The 18,696-nt window shown below is 42.4% G+C and overlaps 1 protein-coding gene across 2 annotated transcripts in view; it reads right to left on the reverse strand.

The window, feature by feature from the left end:
• CUL1 (cullin 1) overlaps positions 1–17,110 on the reverse strand; it is a 91,617-nt gene extending 74,507 nt beyond the window's left edge. Inside the window, exon 1 of one of the 2 annotated variants that reach the window (XM_008153939.3) lies at positions 16,968–17,110. Coding sequence is in view for 1 of the 2 variants with exons in the window: in XM_054726585.1 (XP_054582560.1) it covers positions 16,968–16,973 (6 nt within the window). In the remaining variant the exon portion in view is untranslated. The remainder of the gene's footprint in view (positions 1–16,967) is intronic. The other variant, XM_054726585.1, reaches the window with a different exon arrangement.
• Positions 17,111–18,696: the final 1,586 nt, after the last annotated feature.

Here is an 18,696-nt window from a genome sequence, read left to right on the forward strand (position 1 = left end):
GTATCTAAGGACATTACAACTATCATGCTTCAACTTCCAAAATAAACCTTATTCAAGAATAATGTGCCACCGATAATTACTTACAGCAGCAATCTCATAGGAAACTTTTGTGCATGTCTCACAATTGAATGGGTGTAATCCTGAATTCAGAGTCTGCTATAAAGTTGACCTGCTATAAAGTATTCTGCCTGTGTTCATGCTTCCCACTGTCCTCAACAGGGGGATCTCATCAAGATAACATCTAACTCAGATCTTCCCAAGACGGGAGCTAAAAAAGACTATGCCCGCCCTTCCAGAGAAGAGACCACAACCAGGGAGCACTGCATGTTGGTCCACTCAGGAGGCAACACTTGGCTCCTCTACGATGCTTGGCTCCTCTAATTGTTAACTCATTTTAAATGAGAGACCTAAATACCAACTTCTCAGAGTTGTTGTAAAGATTTAAATAAGATATCACAAGTAAAAAGGCCTGGTTCTATGCTTGGTACATAACAGGAATTCTCCAAATGATAGCTCTCTTTATTCCTCTAACAAAAAATGGGGTAGTAGGAGATAATCCTTAAAGACCCATCCAATTCACCTAATTTTAGTCAGAAAATGATTAAAATCCATTAAGGCAAAGAAAATTTTCATATGTTGAACATTATTCACATAACATTTGCAAAACCTTCCTTAAAAATAAAAGTGGAGCAAACCTATACAACTCCTATAAGACAACACAAGAGAAAACCTAGATGACCTCAAGGATGACGAGGGCTTTTTAGATAAAACATGCAGGATCCATGAAAGAAATCATTGATAAAGTGGACTTCATTACAATTAGAAACTTTTGTTCTATGAAAGACAATGTGAAGAAAATAGTAAGACAAGCCACAGAGTTGGGAGAAAATATTTACAAAAGACACATTTGATAAAGGACTATTAGCCAAAATATATAAAGAACTCTTAAAACTCTGTAAGAAAACCACTCATTAAAAAAAAGGGGGGGGGGGCAAGAGGGCATAGAGGGGATAAATGGTGATGGGAAAAAAAAATATATATACATACATACATACATATATATATATATATATATATATGTATATATATATATGTATGTGTATATATATATATATTTAAAAAATGGCCGCCCTGGCCTGTGTGGTTCACAACTTAGAGCGTCAGCCCACACACCAAAGGGTCTTGGGTTCGATTCCCATCAAGGGCACCTACCTGGGTTGCAGGTTCTATCCCCAGGCCAGGCAGGGCGAGTGCAGGAGGCAACTAATTGATGTCTCTCTCACACATCAATGTTTCTCTCTCTCTCTCCCCCTCCCTTCCACTCTCTCTAAAATGGGGGGATGGGGGGAGGGGAATCCCCAGGAAAGGATTAACAACAACAACAAAATGGGCCAAAGACTTTACCAAAGAAACATTGACGGCAAATAAGCACACTGACAACACCAAATGCTGGTGAAGATGTGGAGCAATAATACCAGGTGTACCGGTTAATAATGCGGATTTTGTGATCAAAGAAAACATGGTAATTTCAAGAGAAACATCAAAAGTGCTTTATTCAGCCCTAGCTGGTTTGGCTCCGTGGATAGAGCTCTGGCCTTCGGACTGAAGGGTCCTGGGTTCAATTCTGGTCAAGGGCACATGCTTAGGTTGTGGGCTCGATCCCCATCAAGGAGCATGCAGGAGGCAGCAGATCAATGATTCTCATCATTGATGTTTCTCTTTTCTTTCTCTCTCTCTCCTTTTCCCTCTGAAATCAATAAAAATATATTATTTTTAAAAAGTGCTTTATTCAAAGTAATGTCCATCGCTAGCTACACATTTCTCCCATCTTTCAGGTAATTTGTGGATACTGTCCCCATAGAAATTTTCTTGTTTTGAGGCAAACCATTCAGAGACCAAATTTTCCACTTCTTTGTACATTTTGAAGTGCTGCTCAGAAAGTGTATGTGCCATCGATCGGAACAAGTGGTAATCTGAAGGAGCAAGGTCTGGTGAATATGGTGGGTGGGTTAATACTTCCTAGGCAAGATCTTTTAATGTGTCTTTAATTGGTTTTGAAGCGTGTGATGATGCGTTATCATGAAGCAAAATTACTTTGCCATGTCTTCTGGAACATTCTGGTCATTTCACAATAAAAGCATGGTTCAAATTGATTATTTACTGTCAGTAGCAATCAGTATTAACGGTTTCACCTGGTTTTAGCAGCTCATAATATACCACACCTTCCTGATCCCACCAAAAGCAGAGCATTGTCTTCTTTCATAAGCGATTTGGCCTTGCAGTCGATGTTGATGGTTGACCTGGATCAACCCATGAATTAGTGTCTTTGGGATTCCCAAAATTAATCCACTTTTCATCGCCAGTCACAATTCAATGCAAAAAAGACTTTCTTTCGTGCCCTTGAAGCGACATTTTACTGATGACTTTTCGGTTTTCCATTTGTCTTTCGTTCAGTTGATTCTTCCTTTAAAATCTTTCCCATTGCTTGTAAACAATCGGAAATTGTTTGCTGAGCAACGTTTAATCTTTCTGCAAGTTGTTTTTGAGTTTGACACACATCTTCATCCAATAGTGCTTGTAATTGTTGGTCATCAAACTTTTTCGGTTGACCTGGACATTCTTTGTCTTTCACATCGAAATTATCATTTTTAAAGCGTTTAAACCAGCGTTCACAAGTATCTTGAGATGGAGCATGTTCACCATAAGCTTCCCAAAGTATTCAGCAGGACTTTTCTTCAAAATAAAATAATTAAAACTTCCCGCAAATGCTCTTTTTTTGGCATGAAATTTGACATTTTTAAGCGTAAAAATATCTATGATGTTAACACCTTCAGAAAATTTGACATATGAAGTTTTGAAGCTTGCTGTCAATACAACAAAATAGCATACATATCAAATCGCATATATATCAACATAGTGTAACTCCATCTATTGAAAAAAATCCGCATTAGTAACCGTACACCTGGTAATTCTCTTCTCCTTCATTGCCGGTGGGTATGCAAAATGGTACAGCCACTTTAGAAGGCAGTTTGGCAGCTTCCTACAAAACTAAACATACTCTTACCATAAGATCCTGCAATAATTTTTTTTTTAAATTCAATTTTAATTTTGGTTAAACATTTTCTGTAAAAAATGTATTTTATTATCATTCACACAATTCAGCAATTACACTCCTTGGCATTTACCCAAATGAACTGAAAATTTATGTCCACACAAAACTGTGCACATAGCGTTTATAGCAGCTCTATTCATAACTGCTAACACTTAGAAGAAATCAAGATGTCCCTCAGTAGGTGAGTGGATAAACTGTGGTACACCCAGACCACAGAATATCACTCAGCATTAAAAATAAATGAACCTTCCATAGAGTAAACTTAAAGGCATATTACTAAGTCAAAGAAATCAATCTAAAAAGGCTACGTACTATATGATGCCAACTGTATGACATTCTGGAAAGGTCAAAACTATGGAGACAGTAAAAAGATCAATGGTTGCCAGGGGCTTAGGGGAGGGACAGATAAATATAGAGCACAGAGAATTTTCAGGGCAATGAAACTATTTCTGTAAGATAACATAATAATACCATAAATCAAAACAATTGAAAGTAGAGGCTTATTTTCTGATTTTTATATTTTGCACATGAAATACACTTATATTATTATCTAGAAAACTTGAGTGTACAAAAAGCTAGTATTGAATACCAGTATGTTTGCTTATTTTTCTTAATTAAAAATTAGACTGTTTTGCTAATTATTACTATTTGAGTAATGGATGTTTTAATAAGTGGTTTTACATTTATACCCTTTACTATAAAAAAGGAAATATATCAATAATTAAAGGTTCTCTTTAAACAGGACATTGGCTCTGGGACTTCAGATTGAAGAGAAGCAATACTTCTGACTTGTGGGTTGTGTTCTGTGGCTGGAGGGCAGAGGCCTAATTCACAATTGAATCCTCACCATCAAACAGTGCTTTGGCACACTTCAGGGGTTCCAGAAATATTGGTGAATTCACTACTCCAAATATTTGGGGGACACCTAATTCTCTGATGATACTTTAAAAACAAAACAAAAACAACCCACTCAGTCCATCAGCATATAGGAACATGTTGAAACTTGGTTAACTACATTTCATTTTATTTCTATCAGCATAGTAACAATACTGAGGAAACAGGATGGAGGGGGGATAAGATATTTACATTATGTATTAAATTTAATAAAAATATAATTATTCAAACAAGCCATAAAAACAGTAAAACATATGGCTTTAAAAATTAAGAAACAATGCTAGGACCCACCATTCTGGGGTAGGATAAGATCAAATGCATTTAAAATTTCACAGTTTAGTTCTCTCCATGTGTCTCCCACTTTCTAAAATCCAGAAGAGCTTTGAAATTAGTTCTTACACTAAATAAATACAGCTGCCTTCCACTGGAGATCAATCTTTGTCCTTCTAATTATATAATACAGAAACATGCTGTTCTAACTCATTCCCCTAAATACATGTATATTTATAGTTTTGAGAAATTTCAGATGTCATTAAGTATAGAATTTTCTTCTATAAACATTCTTAGTATTAAGAAACTATTTTCATTATCTTAGATTTGGTACTTGAACAATTAATAGAAAGGGGTCGTTTTAAAATCATAAAATCCACATACAAGCACTCAAAGCCTTAAATATTGTTTAATTCATAACTGACTCTTTAAAATATACATATATATATACGTATGTATGTATGTATATACTAGTATATATTATTTCAAAGAGGAAGGGAGGGGAGAGAGACAGAAGCATCAATGATGGAAGAGAATCATTGATCGGCTGCCTCCTGCACGCCCTACACAGGGGACTGAGCCCGAAACCTGGGCATGTACTCTGATTGGGAATGCAACTGTGACCTCCTGGTTTATAGGTTGATGCTCAAGCACTGAGCCATGCTAGCTGGGCCATAACTGATTTTTAGTTTAGTCAGCATATAAATTCTTTGTTTTAATTACCATATGACTTTCAAGTAGGGTATCAAGTATCACTAATATATATTGCTTTAAAAACTCAAAAACTTGCCCTGGCTGGTTTGGCTCAGTGGCTAGAGCGTCAGCCTGCGGACTGAAGGGTCCTGGGTTCGATTCCGGTCAAGGGCACATGCCTGGGTTTCAGGCTCAGTTCCCAGTAGGGGGCGTGCAGGAAGCAGCCAATCAATGATTCTCTCTCATCATTGATGTTTCTATCTCTCTATCCCTCTCCCTTACTCTCTGAAATCAATAAAAACATTATAAAAAAAAAAAAAAACGAAACTCAAAAACTTGCAGATGACTATGGGCACTTAATATTTAACAGGTGCTACAGATGGTTTATCCACATAAACTACTTTTAACTGCTAAGGACCAAATTTCAAGTCTCAGTTTCAGCACAATTTTATGAACACATTTTTCAATGATCTAGCTTGCATATATTTTATTACAAAGCATTTTCATTCATGTTAAAACAAGGAAAAGTGATATTAGATTTGATCCTGATTATCTACACTACGAATGTTTTTCAAATTGAGAACTGCAATCCATGTGGGGCATGACAGTAACCCAGTAAATGGCAATGGAACATTTTAAACAGTGAAACAGAAAGAATAGAGCTCACAGAACATAAGGAAAGTGTTCTTCAGTGCATCTTTGGTTTCAGTTATGTCTGTGTGTGTTTGGGGTCATTCTAAGAGCCCAAAGAAACACATTCCCAAATACAAAAACCAATTGTTTTCTTTTTCCCCCTCCAGAGATGCTAGTGATGCAGGAAACATCCTAAGGCCACTGAGGGTGGAAATCTAGGCCTTCAGCTGGGGCGGCACAATCACATGTTACATGTAGCCGGCAATTTCCGCCTCTGCTGATGAGGTACAGGCAGGAGGGCTGCTCAGAAAGTCAGCATTATCCTGCTACAAATGCTGGAACTCTCCCTTAAATGAAATTAGCTTCAACTCATAGTTCCCAAAATTCTGTTCAACTCATTTTCAACTTTCCCGCGTGTGTGATGATGTCTGTACATAGTTGGTGAGTGCTGAGCCTCAAATTAATATTTGCTAAGATTTGGAAAGCTACCACATCTCTAGGGAACAAGAAGTTATTCATCCAATCCAGGTTTTTAAGCCTTTTCATTCCACTAACACAAATTAACCCTAAGTTCAAAAACTCTGATCAGCAGTTTTTCCTACCTAATTGACCTTTCAAAGACACTTTCCATTTCACTACCAATTGGTTTTAAAAGGATATTGTGCTCCTCCCACCCTCCCACCATGCTCCCTTTCTGATCTGGAGCATTTATGTTTTGATTTGATTTGAATACAATTTATCAATTTACTCTCCCTACTGAAGGTACGTAGGGTAATGAAGTTGCGCCCTCTTTTAGGTGGATGGATAATGGTGCTAACTACTCAGGGTCACAACGAGCTTGCTGCCTGCTACCTACTGTCCTGGTGGGTCCACCTGCCAGAGATCTGCACCCATTCTGTGCTCATGTTCAGTGCTGCACTTGGTAAAAAGCATCTTGTTGCAAATATCCTTAGCAACTACTATAATAACATGAAGTACTTGCAAATTTAGTATTTTCAGACATTATATACATTGGGGAAAAGGTATGGGAGGTACAGAATAAACAATCGTGTGTTTAAACCTGGGCTCAGATCAATAAGAATCATTAGATTCAGTCTCTCAATTACATAAGTAAACCTTCTGCACTCATGAAAGTATGCCACTTGATAACCTTCAAGAGGTTTTCTGGAAGCAAGTGGGGGGGGGGGAGGCTTAAAAAAAATCTCCCCACTCTGACTCAAAACTATCTGGCCATATCTATTCAAAGGGGAAAACATGATAAAACCTGCAGCATCAGTTTCAGCTCAGAAGATGATTCTATCACATATTCCACTTCTAGCATTTTCTCGAGGTTTTTCATTGAACAGCTTCTAGTCAAGACGCATTAACTGTATCTTCTCAGGCAAGGCTTTCACACTAATGCTTCAAATCGCTTATTTTGAAAAAACTATCAAACCATATTCCCAGTTGAAAATGTAGCTAATGTTTTTATTGAGTTTTAGAGAGAGATGAAGGGAGAGGAATAGAGAAATAGAAACATCGATGAGAAAGAAACAAGAATGAGAAACATCATCAATAGGCTGTGTCCTGAACATCCCCCACTGGGGACTGAGCCCATAACCCGGGCATGTGTCCTGACCGGGAATTGAAACGGTGACCTCTTGGCACATGGGTCAACATTCAACCACTGAGTCAAACCAGAGGGCATGTAGTTAATATTTTTTAAGAGAACATCAGAATCACAAAATCCAGATTTTCCCTATAGTTTTTATCAATAACTCTGTATTAAAAAGGGACACTTCAGAGGACTTGGCTTCTAAACACAATTCAAATTTCTAAAATAAAACTTACATATCAAAACTTTGTATATAAATTAACTTCTGCGAAGTATAAATGCAATGAACTATTCAAAGCAGCACATTATAGGACTATTTTCAGATTACACACCGAGATTAGGCACTCAGACTCAGTCTACACCAGACTGTGGACAAAACAGACTAATGCTCTGCATTTTGAAAAAAAGTTACTTTTAATGTAAACACTGAATTCTTGATTCACTTTTGTCGAAAGGAGTAATCAGAATGTGTTTTAAAAATCACGTTTCAGCCCAGCCCTCGTGGCTCAGTGGCTGAGCATCGATCTATGAACCAGGAGTTTATGGTTCAATTCCTGGTCAGGGCATATGCCAGGGTTTCAGGCTCAATCCCCAGTCTGGGGCGTGCAGGAGGCAGCTGATTGATGATTTTCTCTTATCATTGATGTTTCTGTATCTCTCTCTCTCTCCCTTCTCTGAAATCAATATTTTTTTAAATCACATTTCACTACAACTACTAATGGAGCCTACTGTCCTAGTTACACACAAACATTTTCACCTATCCGCTACCATATAAAGCAATGTGGATGTTCATCTTAATGCCACATCCACACTTTCTAAAGAAACATTAGTGTAACGTGGTTTGTTGGTTATAATCTGCGATTTCTTTAATCATAGACATTTAATCAGCCTATCAAACAAAAATTTCTACAAGCCCGGCCAGTGTGACTCAGTGGTTGAGTATCAACCTGTGATCCAGGAGGTCATGGTTCGAATACCAGCTAGGGTATATGCCTGGGTTGCAGGCTCGATCCCCAGTGTGGGGCCTGCAGGAGGCAGGAAATTAATGATTCTCTCTCATCAATGATGTTTCTCTCTCCCTCTCCCTTCCTCTCTGATATCAAAAAAAATTTTTTTTTAAATTCTACATTTATCATTTGTAAGTAAAATCTTGAAGTTAACAAAATTCCCCCAAATTTGTTTGCTTTACTGAAATTTCCTTCTAATATTCCCAGATTGAAGATCCAGGACAGGCCAAACAGCCAGGACCAACACACAGCTGTAAGTGAGCCATGCAACAGGCCAGGACTGTGCACACAGCTGGACTTGCAGTACTTTCTGAGCCTAAGGGGATGAGGTAGGTTATATGGTAAAGGACCAACAAGGACTGGGAGCAGAGCTCACTCTACCAAATCATGGTGACTCAAACACCCACTGGGGACAGACTTCATAGTCACAGAAGCCACGATAAATCCTGAATACAGGTGAAATGAGGGTGTGAGGACCACATGAAGCTGGGGGCTCAGATGGAAGTCAAGGAGCCAAAATAAAACGGAAAAACCCCACAACAATATAAGCTAGAACAGAATCAAGTCAAAGAGATATCTCCCGAATGTCCATCAGCAGAAGAAAAGACAGAATTGAAGAGCAAAGTGTTCTCCATAGAAGCCAATGTAAGAGATCATTCAAGAAAAATAAGGGTAAGTTGACCCAGAAATCTGAAAAATGCTGCAGGCTATATTCCTTCCTTAAGCAGCCAAAATGCTTTAGAAAGACCTGGTTCCATTTCCCAAATGAATGTGCCCTCACATGTCATGTGAAGTGTCCACATTCTGGAAACTACTGAGCTAGAATGTAGAAGAAAGAAGGTATGGGACAGAATCTAAGAGAACCTTTAAGAGGAGAAGGAGCCCTCATCAGTTTGGGTCAATGGATAGAGCATCCACCTGCAGACGGAAGGGTCTCAGGTTCAATTCCGGCTAAGAGCACATGCCTAGGTTGCAGGCTTGACCACCCTGGAGGAGGGTGTGCAGGAGGCAGCCAATCAATGATTCTCTCTCATCACTAATGTTTCTATCTCTCTAATCCTCTCCTTTCCTCTCTGAAATCAATAAAAATATATTTAAAAAATAAGAGAAGGAAAGTCTGAATTTCAACAGACTGAAAGGCTTTTCAAATGCAGTACACTTACATATGACTCCACCAAGAAAGTGAGAATCACTCTAGCCTCATGAGTCCTGGATTAATGATGATCCATGTGCTTTAAATTTGTTTTAGATCCTTCCTGTAATAGCATTTACGGTTCAGATTTAAACAAGGAATAAAGTGAAGCAGTTATTTTCTAGACAACTAGACCTGTAACTGTACTCATTAGGATCCCACACTCCCAAAGAACACTAGTGTTTCAAGATGCTAATCAGAATCCCACCAAACACAGGGAAAATGAACAGTCATTTACTATATACATCTCTACTGCAAGTCACATAATTGCTCACATGCTATGATTCCAAAATCAGAGCTCAACAAAACAAAGTCCATTCTTTAATACAAGAGTAGGGTTTTCTTCCCTCAAAAGCTATTTATTAAATTGGGGATTACCTTATATCCATACATGTACACGCCCTATACACACATACTGTAAAATATAGGGAGATATATATGTACATTGACATATTAAAGACTCCTCAACCTAGCATCTCCTAAACTTACTTATTCACAGCTCTCCCGTCCCACTCCTATGCCTACACATCACAGAAAATAGGGCAAATAACACTCTACACATATAAGTAAAAATACTGAAAATGCAGTGGCATGTGGTGCTACAGCTGAGCTCCTTTAGCAGTGAAGGGACTCAGAAGAGGCCTCCCCAGGATGTGCCACTTTGGCATGTGGACTACTTTGAGCTGGAGGCAATGGGAACTCTGCCAGCTCATGAGAAACTTCTATCTCTCCCTTAAACAATTTAAGTTTGGGGCCTTGCCCATAATAAGAGTTATCACCAGAAATAACTTTTTATGACCTATCAATACGGCAGGGCAAACCTCCATGTAATTACTGAACATCTGCTCTTCTTATCCTGTGAATGACCCTCCTTCTCCTCTGAAGCTCAAGGTGCCTCCCTCATCCTTTGCTCAGAATGCCATACACAACTCATATTAACTTTCTGCCTCTGAACCTCTCATGCACTGGGGGTCTCCAACTCTCTCATGCATGTGGGGTTCTCATATGTAGGTATGTAATTAAATTTGGTTATTTTCTCTTGTTAATCTGTCTCATGTTGGTTTAATTAGGGCAGAGATAGAATTTCTTTCTCCCCCACATTATAAAAATAACAGTAACCAAAACAAACAATTTACAATGTCCAATGCTTCACAGGCAGTAATGCCCCCACCAAACCAAACCCAACCCAACCCAACCCGACCCAACCCGACCCCACCAGGCAGTTACCACACACATTTACAAAGGTCCCAGCTAACTCCTGGCAAAACTGCTCAACAATTTAATAAAATAAACATAGGTGCCTTAGGGGAGCCTTCCCTTTTATCAAACAGAAGACCCTCTGATTTGGGGAGTCTCCATCTAATGACTAACTAGGAAAACATCTCTGTGCCAGTGTCCACAGTGAGGCATCTGCAAGAACCAAGCTGAGTGGGGCAACTCCAAAGTCACTGTCTTGTGTCAGCCTGGCATGTGGTACATACTAAGCACTGAATACATGGTGGTATCACATGTAGATGAACCTGTAAGTAAATCGTGTACAGACCTTAAATATGTAAGCTTGAAGTCAGAGGAAACCACTCATACTTTTTCTTTTCCACCCTTCCCCAAACCAAGCATTTCCTAGTTCCCCAACATGAGCTTAGGGCTCAAGGAGGGAAAGAACCAGACCTGGAGCTCTACTCCTGGAGTTCCACTTGGAACTGACACATGTGTGGGCCGTGGCTGATTTGTCACCCCATCCACAGCAGGCCTCCATCCTACTGGGAGGGGAGCTGAAGTCTCTGGCTTTGCTCCCAGGCACACTTTACTATTTTAGTAAGCATATACTTAACCAATTCCTACATAGTAAAGGCACCCGCCCCGGCATTTGGTGACACATTTCTGTGCACCCATTTTCTCGTAATTCCAAGAGTATCCTTAATTTGTATCATTTAGAAGGCATTGCTTAAATCGATGGTAAGTAACCTTTAAATTTTCCAAGCTATAGCACAAACTGCGCCAAAAGTATTTAATTTTTTAAAGTAAATGTATTTCTTAAGCATAATGACAACAGGTTTAAACATTCCATTTTAAAGTACATCTACTATCACTAAAAGGTGTTAAGTAGCAAAAAGGGATAGGAAGTTCACAATACCACTAAGGAAAGGAAACTGAAGATGACTCATCAGCACATAATCCAGTATTACAATTTAATAAAATAAACACAGGTGCCTTTCATAAGATTAAGACAGCTTTATGGAGGGCATGGGAAGTAGTTGAGGGATTAAGATATGGGGGAAAGAATGGGAAGATTAGACCAGCAAAAGAGAAACAGACCCAGGAAATACAGTACGCAGGAAGTCAAATATTCACCTCTAGGCCAGGAAAGGGGCGGGGGGTGGGGGTGGGGGGTGGAATATACCTGGAAAGGGGTCTGCTAGTAAAGCGAACACCAAATGATCTCAGCATTAAACTAACCGGAAACAACTTGTTCCCAAGTAGGCCCACAGCTTCTACTGCCTTTTGTTTTTTTAATAAATTCACTGCATTATAAATACACGTGCACTGTACAAAACTGGAGGAAAAAAAGAACTAAAAATGACCTATAATTCCGCTGCTCAGAAATAATCACTATTAACATTTTGGTTTATTATCTTTTTTAATGCATTTATTCACACCAAAATAATTTTTTATACATTATATGTGTTGTTGTATAGCATGTTTTGTCATTTTATATTTGCTGAATACTAGTATTCACTAAATACAGTATTAGAGAAATGCAGACTTACCTAAACAATGCTGAAATAATCATCCTTACTAGCAAAAAAACTGAAAACGAATGCTCAGTAAGAGGGCATTAGTTAAACAGTGTACCTATGACAGAATATTAATTTACTTGTCATTTTTTATATTTTCTTAGACTAAATCCTTAGATTAGCTATTCCAAAGTACATGCATATTTTATAAGCTTTTGTTACATATTTCTCAGAAAAATCACACTGAATTATACTTTCTAGCAATGTATAAGTAGGCTCATTTCTCTGCACCCTCACTAGAAGCTGGATTTTTTAATGTATGCCACATTTTTAAGACAGTATCTCACTGATTTCTGGGAGGACTGCTAGTGAAGCTGAAATTTTTTTCATGTTTCCTGCTCCTTCTTTTTATAATCCATCTATAGCAAGGAAAGTAAATTTGCTCGTAAGTTACAAAATTTTTCTGGGTTTACCTTTTGCCTTTGAATTCTATTTATGGTATTTTAATCTATAGAAGTTTAGTTATTTTAAAGTAAGCAAATGAATAATTTCTTTAACAGTTCCTACTTTTGTTGTGGTGCTTTGAGAGGCTTTCTCCATTCTGGGATCATCTGTATTATCTTTGTGCTTTAAAATTGTTTTTAAATATATATTTTAAAAGCTCAAAGCGCACCACCCTGAAATTACAACCATTCTTATAACTTTAAATATGTTCACCAATGCACACACACACATTTTAAATGGCTGCATACATTTCATACAATCTGTTTTCCAAAGCATGTTCTGAGACAGGCCTTTTCAAAAACTGCAGCTTGTTAGATCTGAACAATCGTAAATGGTTTTACAAACTTCACACCCAACTTAGTAACAGTCCCAAAGTTCCAGAATTGTTCATTTCCATCCCAGGTACTCTCCTCCTTCAATGTCCACCAGTTACTAAAAGACCAAGAATAAGCTCATTCTTGGTAGTCGACCAAGTTCTGCATAATGAGCTGTCATAATTATCAATGATTAGATGTCAATCCTTAGAGCATTTTCATTTTGATCTTTTCTTCCACCTTCATATAAATACCATTCTTAGGGAGTCTGGTTAAAAGCTGGGCTCTGGAGTCCCTGTGCTTTATTGTAACTCAGGCCTGACCACCTACCAGGCCTGACCCTAACCACTCAAAGCCTTTTTCTTAACCGATGTGCTGTAAGGTGGACCAAACAATAGTATCTACACTTCATGGGCTTAGTAAAGGTTTAAAGTGGGGGGATGGTCATGAAGAAAGTAGGAGTTACATGAATGCACATGATGTGGGCAGTGGGTTAAGGCACCAGGGACAAATGAGCACCATACGGTCCCTGATCTAAAAGTGAGTCTAGTGGGAGAAATCACCAAGTCCAGTCAAAGGGTTAAGTACTGGGACAGTGACCCAGGCAGGGACTCGGGGGATCCCAGGGAAGTCTCCTAGCCTGGGATGGAATGGGATGGGATGGGATGGGATGGGATGGGATGAGGGGTAGGAGCTGAGCAGGAGTCTCCGGTGACATGCAGGGGACATGGCACTTCAGACAGAGGGGAGAGCATGAGTAAAAACAGAGGGGAGGACAGCATAGGAGCTTCTGGGAACTGGGGAAGCATAGAAGGGGACTGCTTCCTCCAAGTTTCTTCCCCAGGGGAAACATTTAAAGGACTGTCAAACTTGGGCTTCACAACTCTGCTTTTCAGACATGAATAAGATTATGCTTTATAGGACAGTTTTCCAAATGCTGTTAATGTGAAAGCTATGACATACCCAATGCTTTGAGGGCCTATAAAGAAATCTTAAACAGTGTCAATTAAAAAAAATTATCTCATTTTACAAATGCTGAAATGAACACCCAGCAAAATTAAGCTCAAACTAGACCCCACGTCTTCTCAAAGCAAAATGTTCTATGCCTAAACAAAAATAACACACAGCTTTTTTAGGAGCCAGAAAATGTGTGAATGAAAACCTTAAAAAAAAACACATTAAGTATTATAATAATTATCTTGTTTGTAGTGTGCATTAAATGTATATATTAAACAGGGAGCTTTAAGTCTTTAGTAACTTAAGGTTTTATTTAAATTTGATTTATTCTTCATTTAATGTTCATTTGTTTTGAAAAGCGAACAAAAAATACGTCTTGCTGAGAAAATACCAGATGTCAAGCAAGATAAATTTCAAATTGGTCCTTAAAAATGATACACTCTTTTCTCTAGACATCTAAGAGACAAGTTCAAAATTGGCCCCCCAAAGACATTTTATTCCAGACTCACTCAGTTGCTGAGGATTTGGGACCTATGGAGGGCTGAAACAGCAAAGAGTAAAAACACAAACACATTCCTAAGAGTTTTGGACCCTAATTCACATTTGAAGAATGGCAAACAACAACTCCTCAATTTCAAACACATCCATTTTAATTTTCCATGCTGAAAGAAAGGCACACTATGCCTGCTGGTTTTACCAGGAGTGAATTTCTGATACAAGGCCCTCAAGGACCCAAGAATGGTCGCTCCTGTAAGAGATGTAAGAGATGTCACATAGGACTCTGGTACCACTGGGTTTGCATCACCTCTCCAATAGGAAAGGGCTTCTGCCACCACCGACTTCATTTTAAAGGCAAGGCTGCAATACTTAACTGCTGGAAAGACCCAAATTTTGTTGTGAAAAAAATAAATAAAATCCACACCTTAAAGTTAGTTTTAAGGGGGAAAAACAAGTTAAAGTTTCACAGCTTGTTTCCTTGGCATTTTCCTGGATTGCCATAGCTAAAGAAAACCTGGGCATTTGTCTTTTGGGGCCCTGCATTAGATATGGAGTGCTATAATAATAATCACAATAAAGCTTGCATTCTTATCCAGCCTGTTTCTGCAGCCAAAATTAGAAGTGGTCAAACACTAGGTCAGATTATTCCAGGAGATTTATTCATTCAAAAAGACAACTGAGGTACCCACGACCAAGGTGGGGGTGCGAAATAAATAAAGACTATTCCCTCCCTTCAAAGAATTCATAGTCTGAAATGCATGGGAAACGAGGATGTACTGAAGATCAAGATGAAGTTAATTATCTCTGGAAGATAACAATCAGTAAGAGGCAATGGAGCTTAAGGAGCTGTAATAGCTAAGCAAACTGCAGAACCAGCTCAGGCATTCATTTGCCCTTTGGCTCTCTTGATGACATATTTGGAATGGGGGCCATGCCTTGCAAGGACCTGAGCTTGTGGCAGGTAGATTTCATAAAATGGTGGGGGGGAAACCCCACACACAACCCTAGGATATAGAAAGTCCCTCCACCTTTGGCAAAATAGTTTTTAAAAGATGACACCAATGAGAAGAAATAGTTGGACATTCTAAGAGAACAATTCAGCCACCCCTCTAAGGTAATGAGCACTCTCCTGAAACCTCCAAAAATGGGCATAATACAGTTAAAGCGAGCCAGCCTTCTGCTTGCACGCCTCGAAATTTGAAATGCGAAGCAACTATGTCCAATCACCACGAGAAGCCACAAACAGCAAAATATTTTTCAAGTACAGTATTTTTCTAATAACCAATAACTTTTTAAACACAAATAAAATTCTCCTATCCAACTGTTTTCTTAAGAAAAATAATCTTACCCCTAACCTTACGCAACCCACAAACTCTCCAGGATTTCAGAAAATCAGCTAGACAGGTTGGTTACAAAATAGTGTAAAACTGAAAACTGCACGCCATCTGCGGAGTGTTAAGATAAATGTTCAGATTCTAGGAGCTTCGAGTAAAAGTGACTTTAGTTCCCCCTTCTGTCACCCTGATAAACATCGTTCAAAAACTGGGTGACCACCGACTCCACTCCCAACTTGGGCGGTTTCAATGCCAACACAGGAAGGGCCATTGCACAGAGCAAATGAACACCCGAGTAAGTTGGTGCGATTCCGTATTTGCACACTAACCCCAACTACGAACTAAAAGCGACAGCGGCCCTCCAATCGGAGGAGAGAATCCTATTTTTGGCAGAGGGCTCGCTCCAGAGGAAAGCCCCCGACTCTGGAGCTTCGTCTCGAGGAATGCCCACAAAGCTTCGCCCTCTCTAAACCACCACCACGGCCGCCGCACGCAACGTCCCCAGGTGGCCGGGGCCCCGGGGCCGCGCGCGGTTACCTGCGGGGTCAGCGCGCGCTCCCGCGGGGCGCAGGGTCGGGGGCGCGCCGAGGCCGCGGCGCAGGCCCGGCCCGACTGGCGGGCGCCGGGGGCTCTGGCCGGTCCCGCCGCCGCACTTGCATCCCTACCGCTTCCCCGGCCTGCTCCCCCGAGGGAGCCGAGCCAGAGAGCGACTGTTACCCAATAATAGCGCCCCGCACCGTCGCCACAATGCCGGCGGGTAACCGGAAAGCAGGGCGGCCGGCGCCCCGCACTCGCTGGAGAGCACGAGTCGGGGAGGAGCGGTCCCGAGGGGCGCGGGGGAAGGGCACGAGGCCGGGCACCCCGCGGGGGTCGCCGCACGAGGGGTGGGAGGCGAGGCGCGCACGGCCGAACGGCCTCAGCTCCGCCGCCCCAGCCCGGTCGCCACCAGGCCTCCCGCCTCGGCGCGATGAATCGGGCTTTTTCCCGGTGCGTGGTCCAGGCCCGGCCGCCCCGAGCCCGTGCCCGCGGGGACTCGGGGCGCCCCCGCTCGCGCCCCGGCGCCCCCGCCCACGAGCCCCCGGCCCCGCCGCCATTCCGCCCGGCCGCGGCTCGGAGCTCAGGCCTCGCCCGGCGCCTGGGCTGGGCCGCCGCGGGCCCCGTCACTGCGACACCGCGGCTCCGGGCCTGGCCTGCGCCGCCTCCCCTCGGCCCGGGCGCCGTCCCACTCACCCGCATTTCCCTGATGCCGAAAGGGCTCCGGCGACGTCTCCGCCTGGTCCCTGGGCCTGGGCCCCGGTTAAATCCCCGTCCCGCCAAGGTCTGGCTGCGTCCCTCCGCCGCCGGGGCCGCCCCGCCTGGAGCTGCGTGCGACACGGCCCCCGCCTCCTCCTCCTCCTCCCCTGCCCGCCCGCCCGCCGGCCCTCCTCCCGCCGCCGCCGCCGCCGCCTGCACCACGCAACCTCCGCCCTCTCGCCTTCCCTCCGCCGCTCCCCGCCCTCCCGGCTCACCGGCTCCGGCCACCGTCGGGAGAGGCGCGTGGGGGAGGGTCGGGACGCACCGCCGGCGGCGTCCGGGGCGGGAGGGGTGGGGGGAAACGGCCGCCATCGCCCCACCGGCCCGAGCGCGGGGTGGGGGGTCCGGAAACCGCCCGCCGCCGCCGCGGCCCCCGCCCGGGGTCCCCCGCCGCCTGCCTGGTTCCTACCTGAAGACCGGGCCCCAAGCCCCGCGCCGTCCCGGGCGGGCGCTCCGGATCCTCCGGGTTTTACAGCCGCCCTCGCCTCCGGGCCGCCTCCAAAGACCCGGCTTCCCGCCACTTCGGACCCAGCGAGGAGGGGTCACCTTTTTCGGTTGGGGCAGAAAGAGCCCCAAAGCAGTTAAGGACGGGGGTCTTACAGCTCCTGCCCCGCTACCGCCTGCGCCGCCCTGGAACACGACTGCACCCAGTCACCGGGCCTCCGGGATCGGGACCGTGACCCAGCAGCGAGCCGGGCTGGCGGACGGTCAGGGGTGGGCGAGGGCTCGGGAAGCCAGCCGCAGGCCTCCGAGGCCCCGCTCACCTGCAGGCCTTGGCCATCAGCACCTGGCAGCCCGAGCCTGCCTGAGCCTCTTTCTCTCCTGAAAATCGGTTCGAAAATAAAACTATGCTAGGCTTCCCGCTTCCAACTTTAACCAACTTTTTTTTTTTTTTTGCAAATGTTAACACGGAATCACCTTATCTTTGTAAAGGGAAATCAGGAATAGAATTTAAGGACTTACATATATGGATGGTATGAGGTGTGACTTAAAACGATTGTTTTCAGGTGTAGGCTGAAGTAGTTAATTGCATTCATTTGAAATTAACTGTTAAATTGGGGTACTGGAAACTAAATTACAAATTTTTGGCAGCACAAATAGCAAAACTGGCTTGCTATGGTGACAGTCTGGTGGAAGCATGGGTTTGGAGGGACTCCCGCTTTAAGGCCATGGTTCATTCACAACATGCCAGAGAGCCAGCTAATTTCATGAACAAGCAAGGAAGGATTTCAAATGATCCTATCTGGGCAAAAGACGTGATGAAAGTAACTTCCTGTTTTGCTCCAGACTTAAACAGTACAGAGATTCTAGGACCACCTTGGGTTGGAAATCCTAGGCCCTAGGCCCTGAGCCCATACTGTTTCCTGAGCCACGTGGGTTTCTCTTAGAAGGCTTGTCCCACAGTAGAGGCGGTCCTCTTATATTTGTGTATACTTGTCACCAAAGTATGTAATCTGGGTCTGTGCATTTAACATTCTTGATTTATACCCTATACATCTAAATAACCTAGTAAAAAAAAATTAGATGTATTTTACAACTTTACTGTGGGCACATGGTAAGATTAAAGGTAAAAATGGAAGGCCTGCCCTGGGGCCAGTCTGCTCAGTGGTTAGAATGCAGGCCCTTGGACCAAAGGGTCTCAGGGTTTGTTTTGTTTTGTTTTTGT

The sequence above is a fragment of the Eptesicus fuscus genome, chromosome 14 (assembly GCF_027574615.1).
Source record: "Eptesicus fuscus isolate TK198812 chromosome 14, DD_ASM_mEF_20220401, whole genome shotgun sequence".
In the NCBI taxonomy this organism is placed as follows: Eukaryota; Metazoa; Chordata; class Mammalia; order Chiroptera; family Vespertilionidae; genus Eptesicus; species Eptesicus fuscus.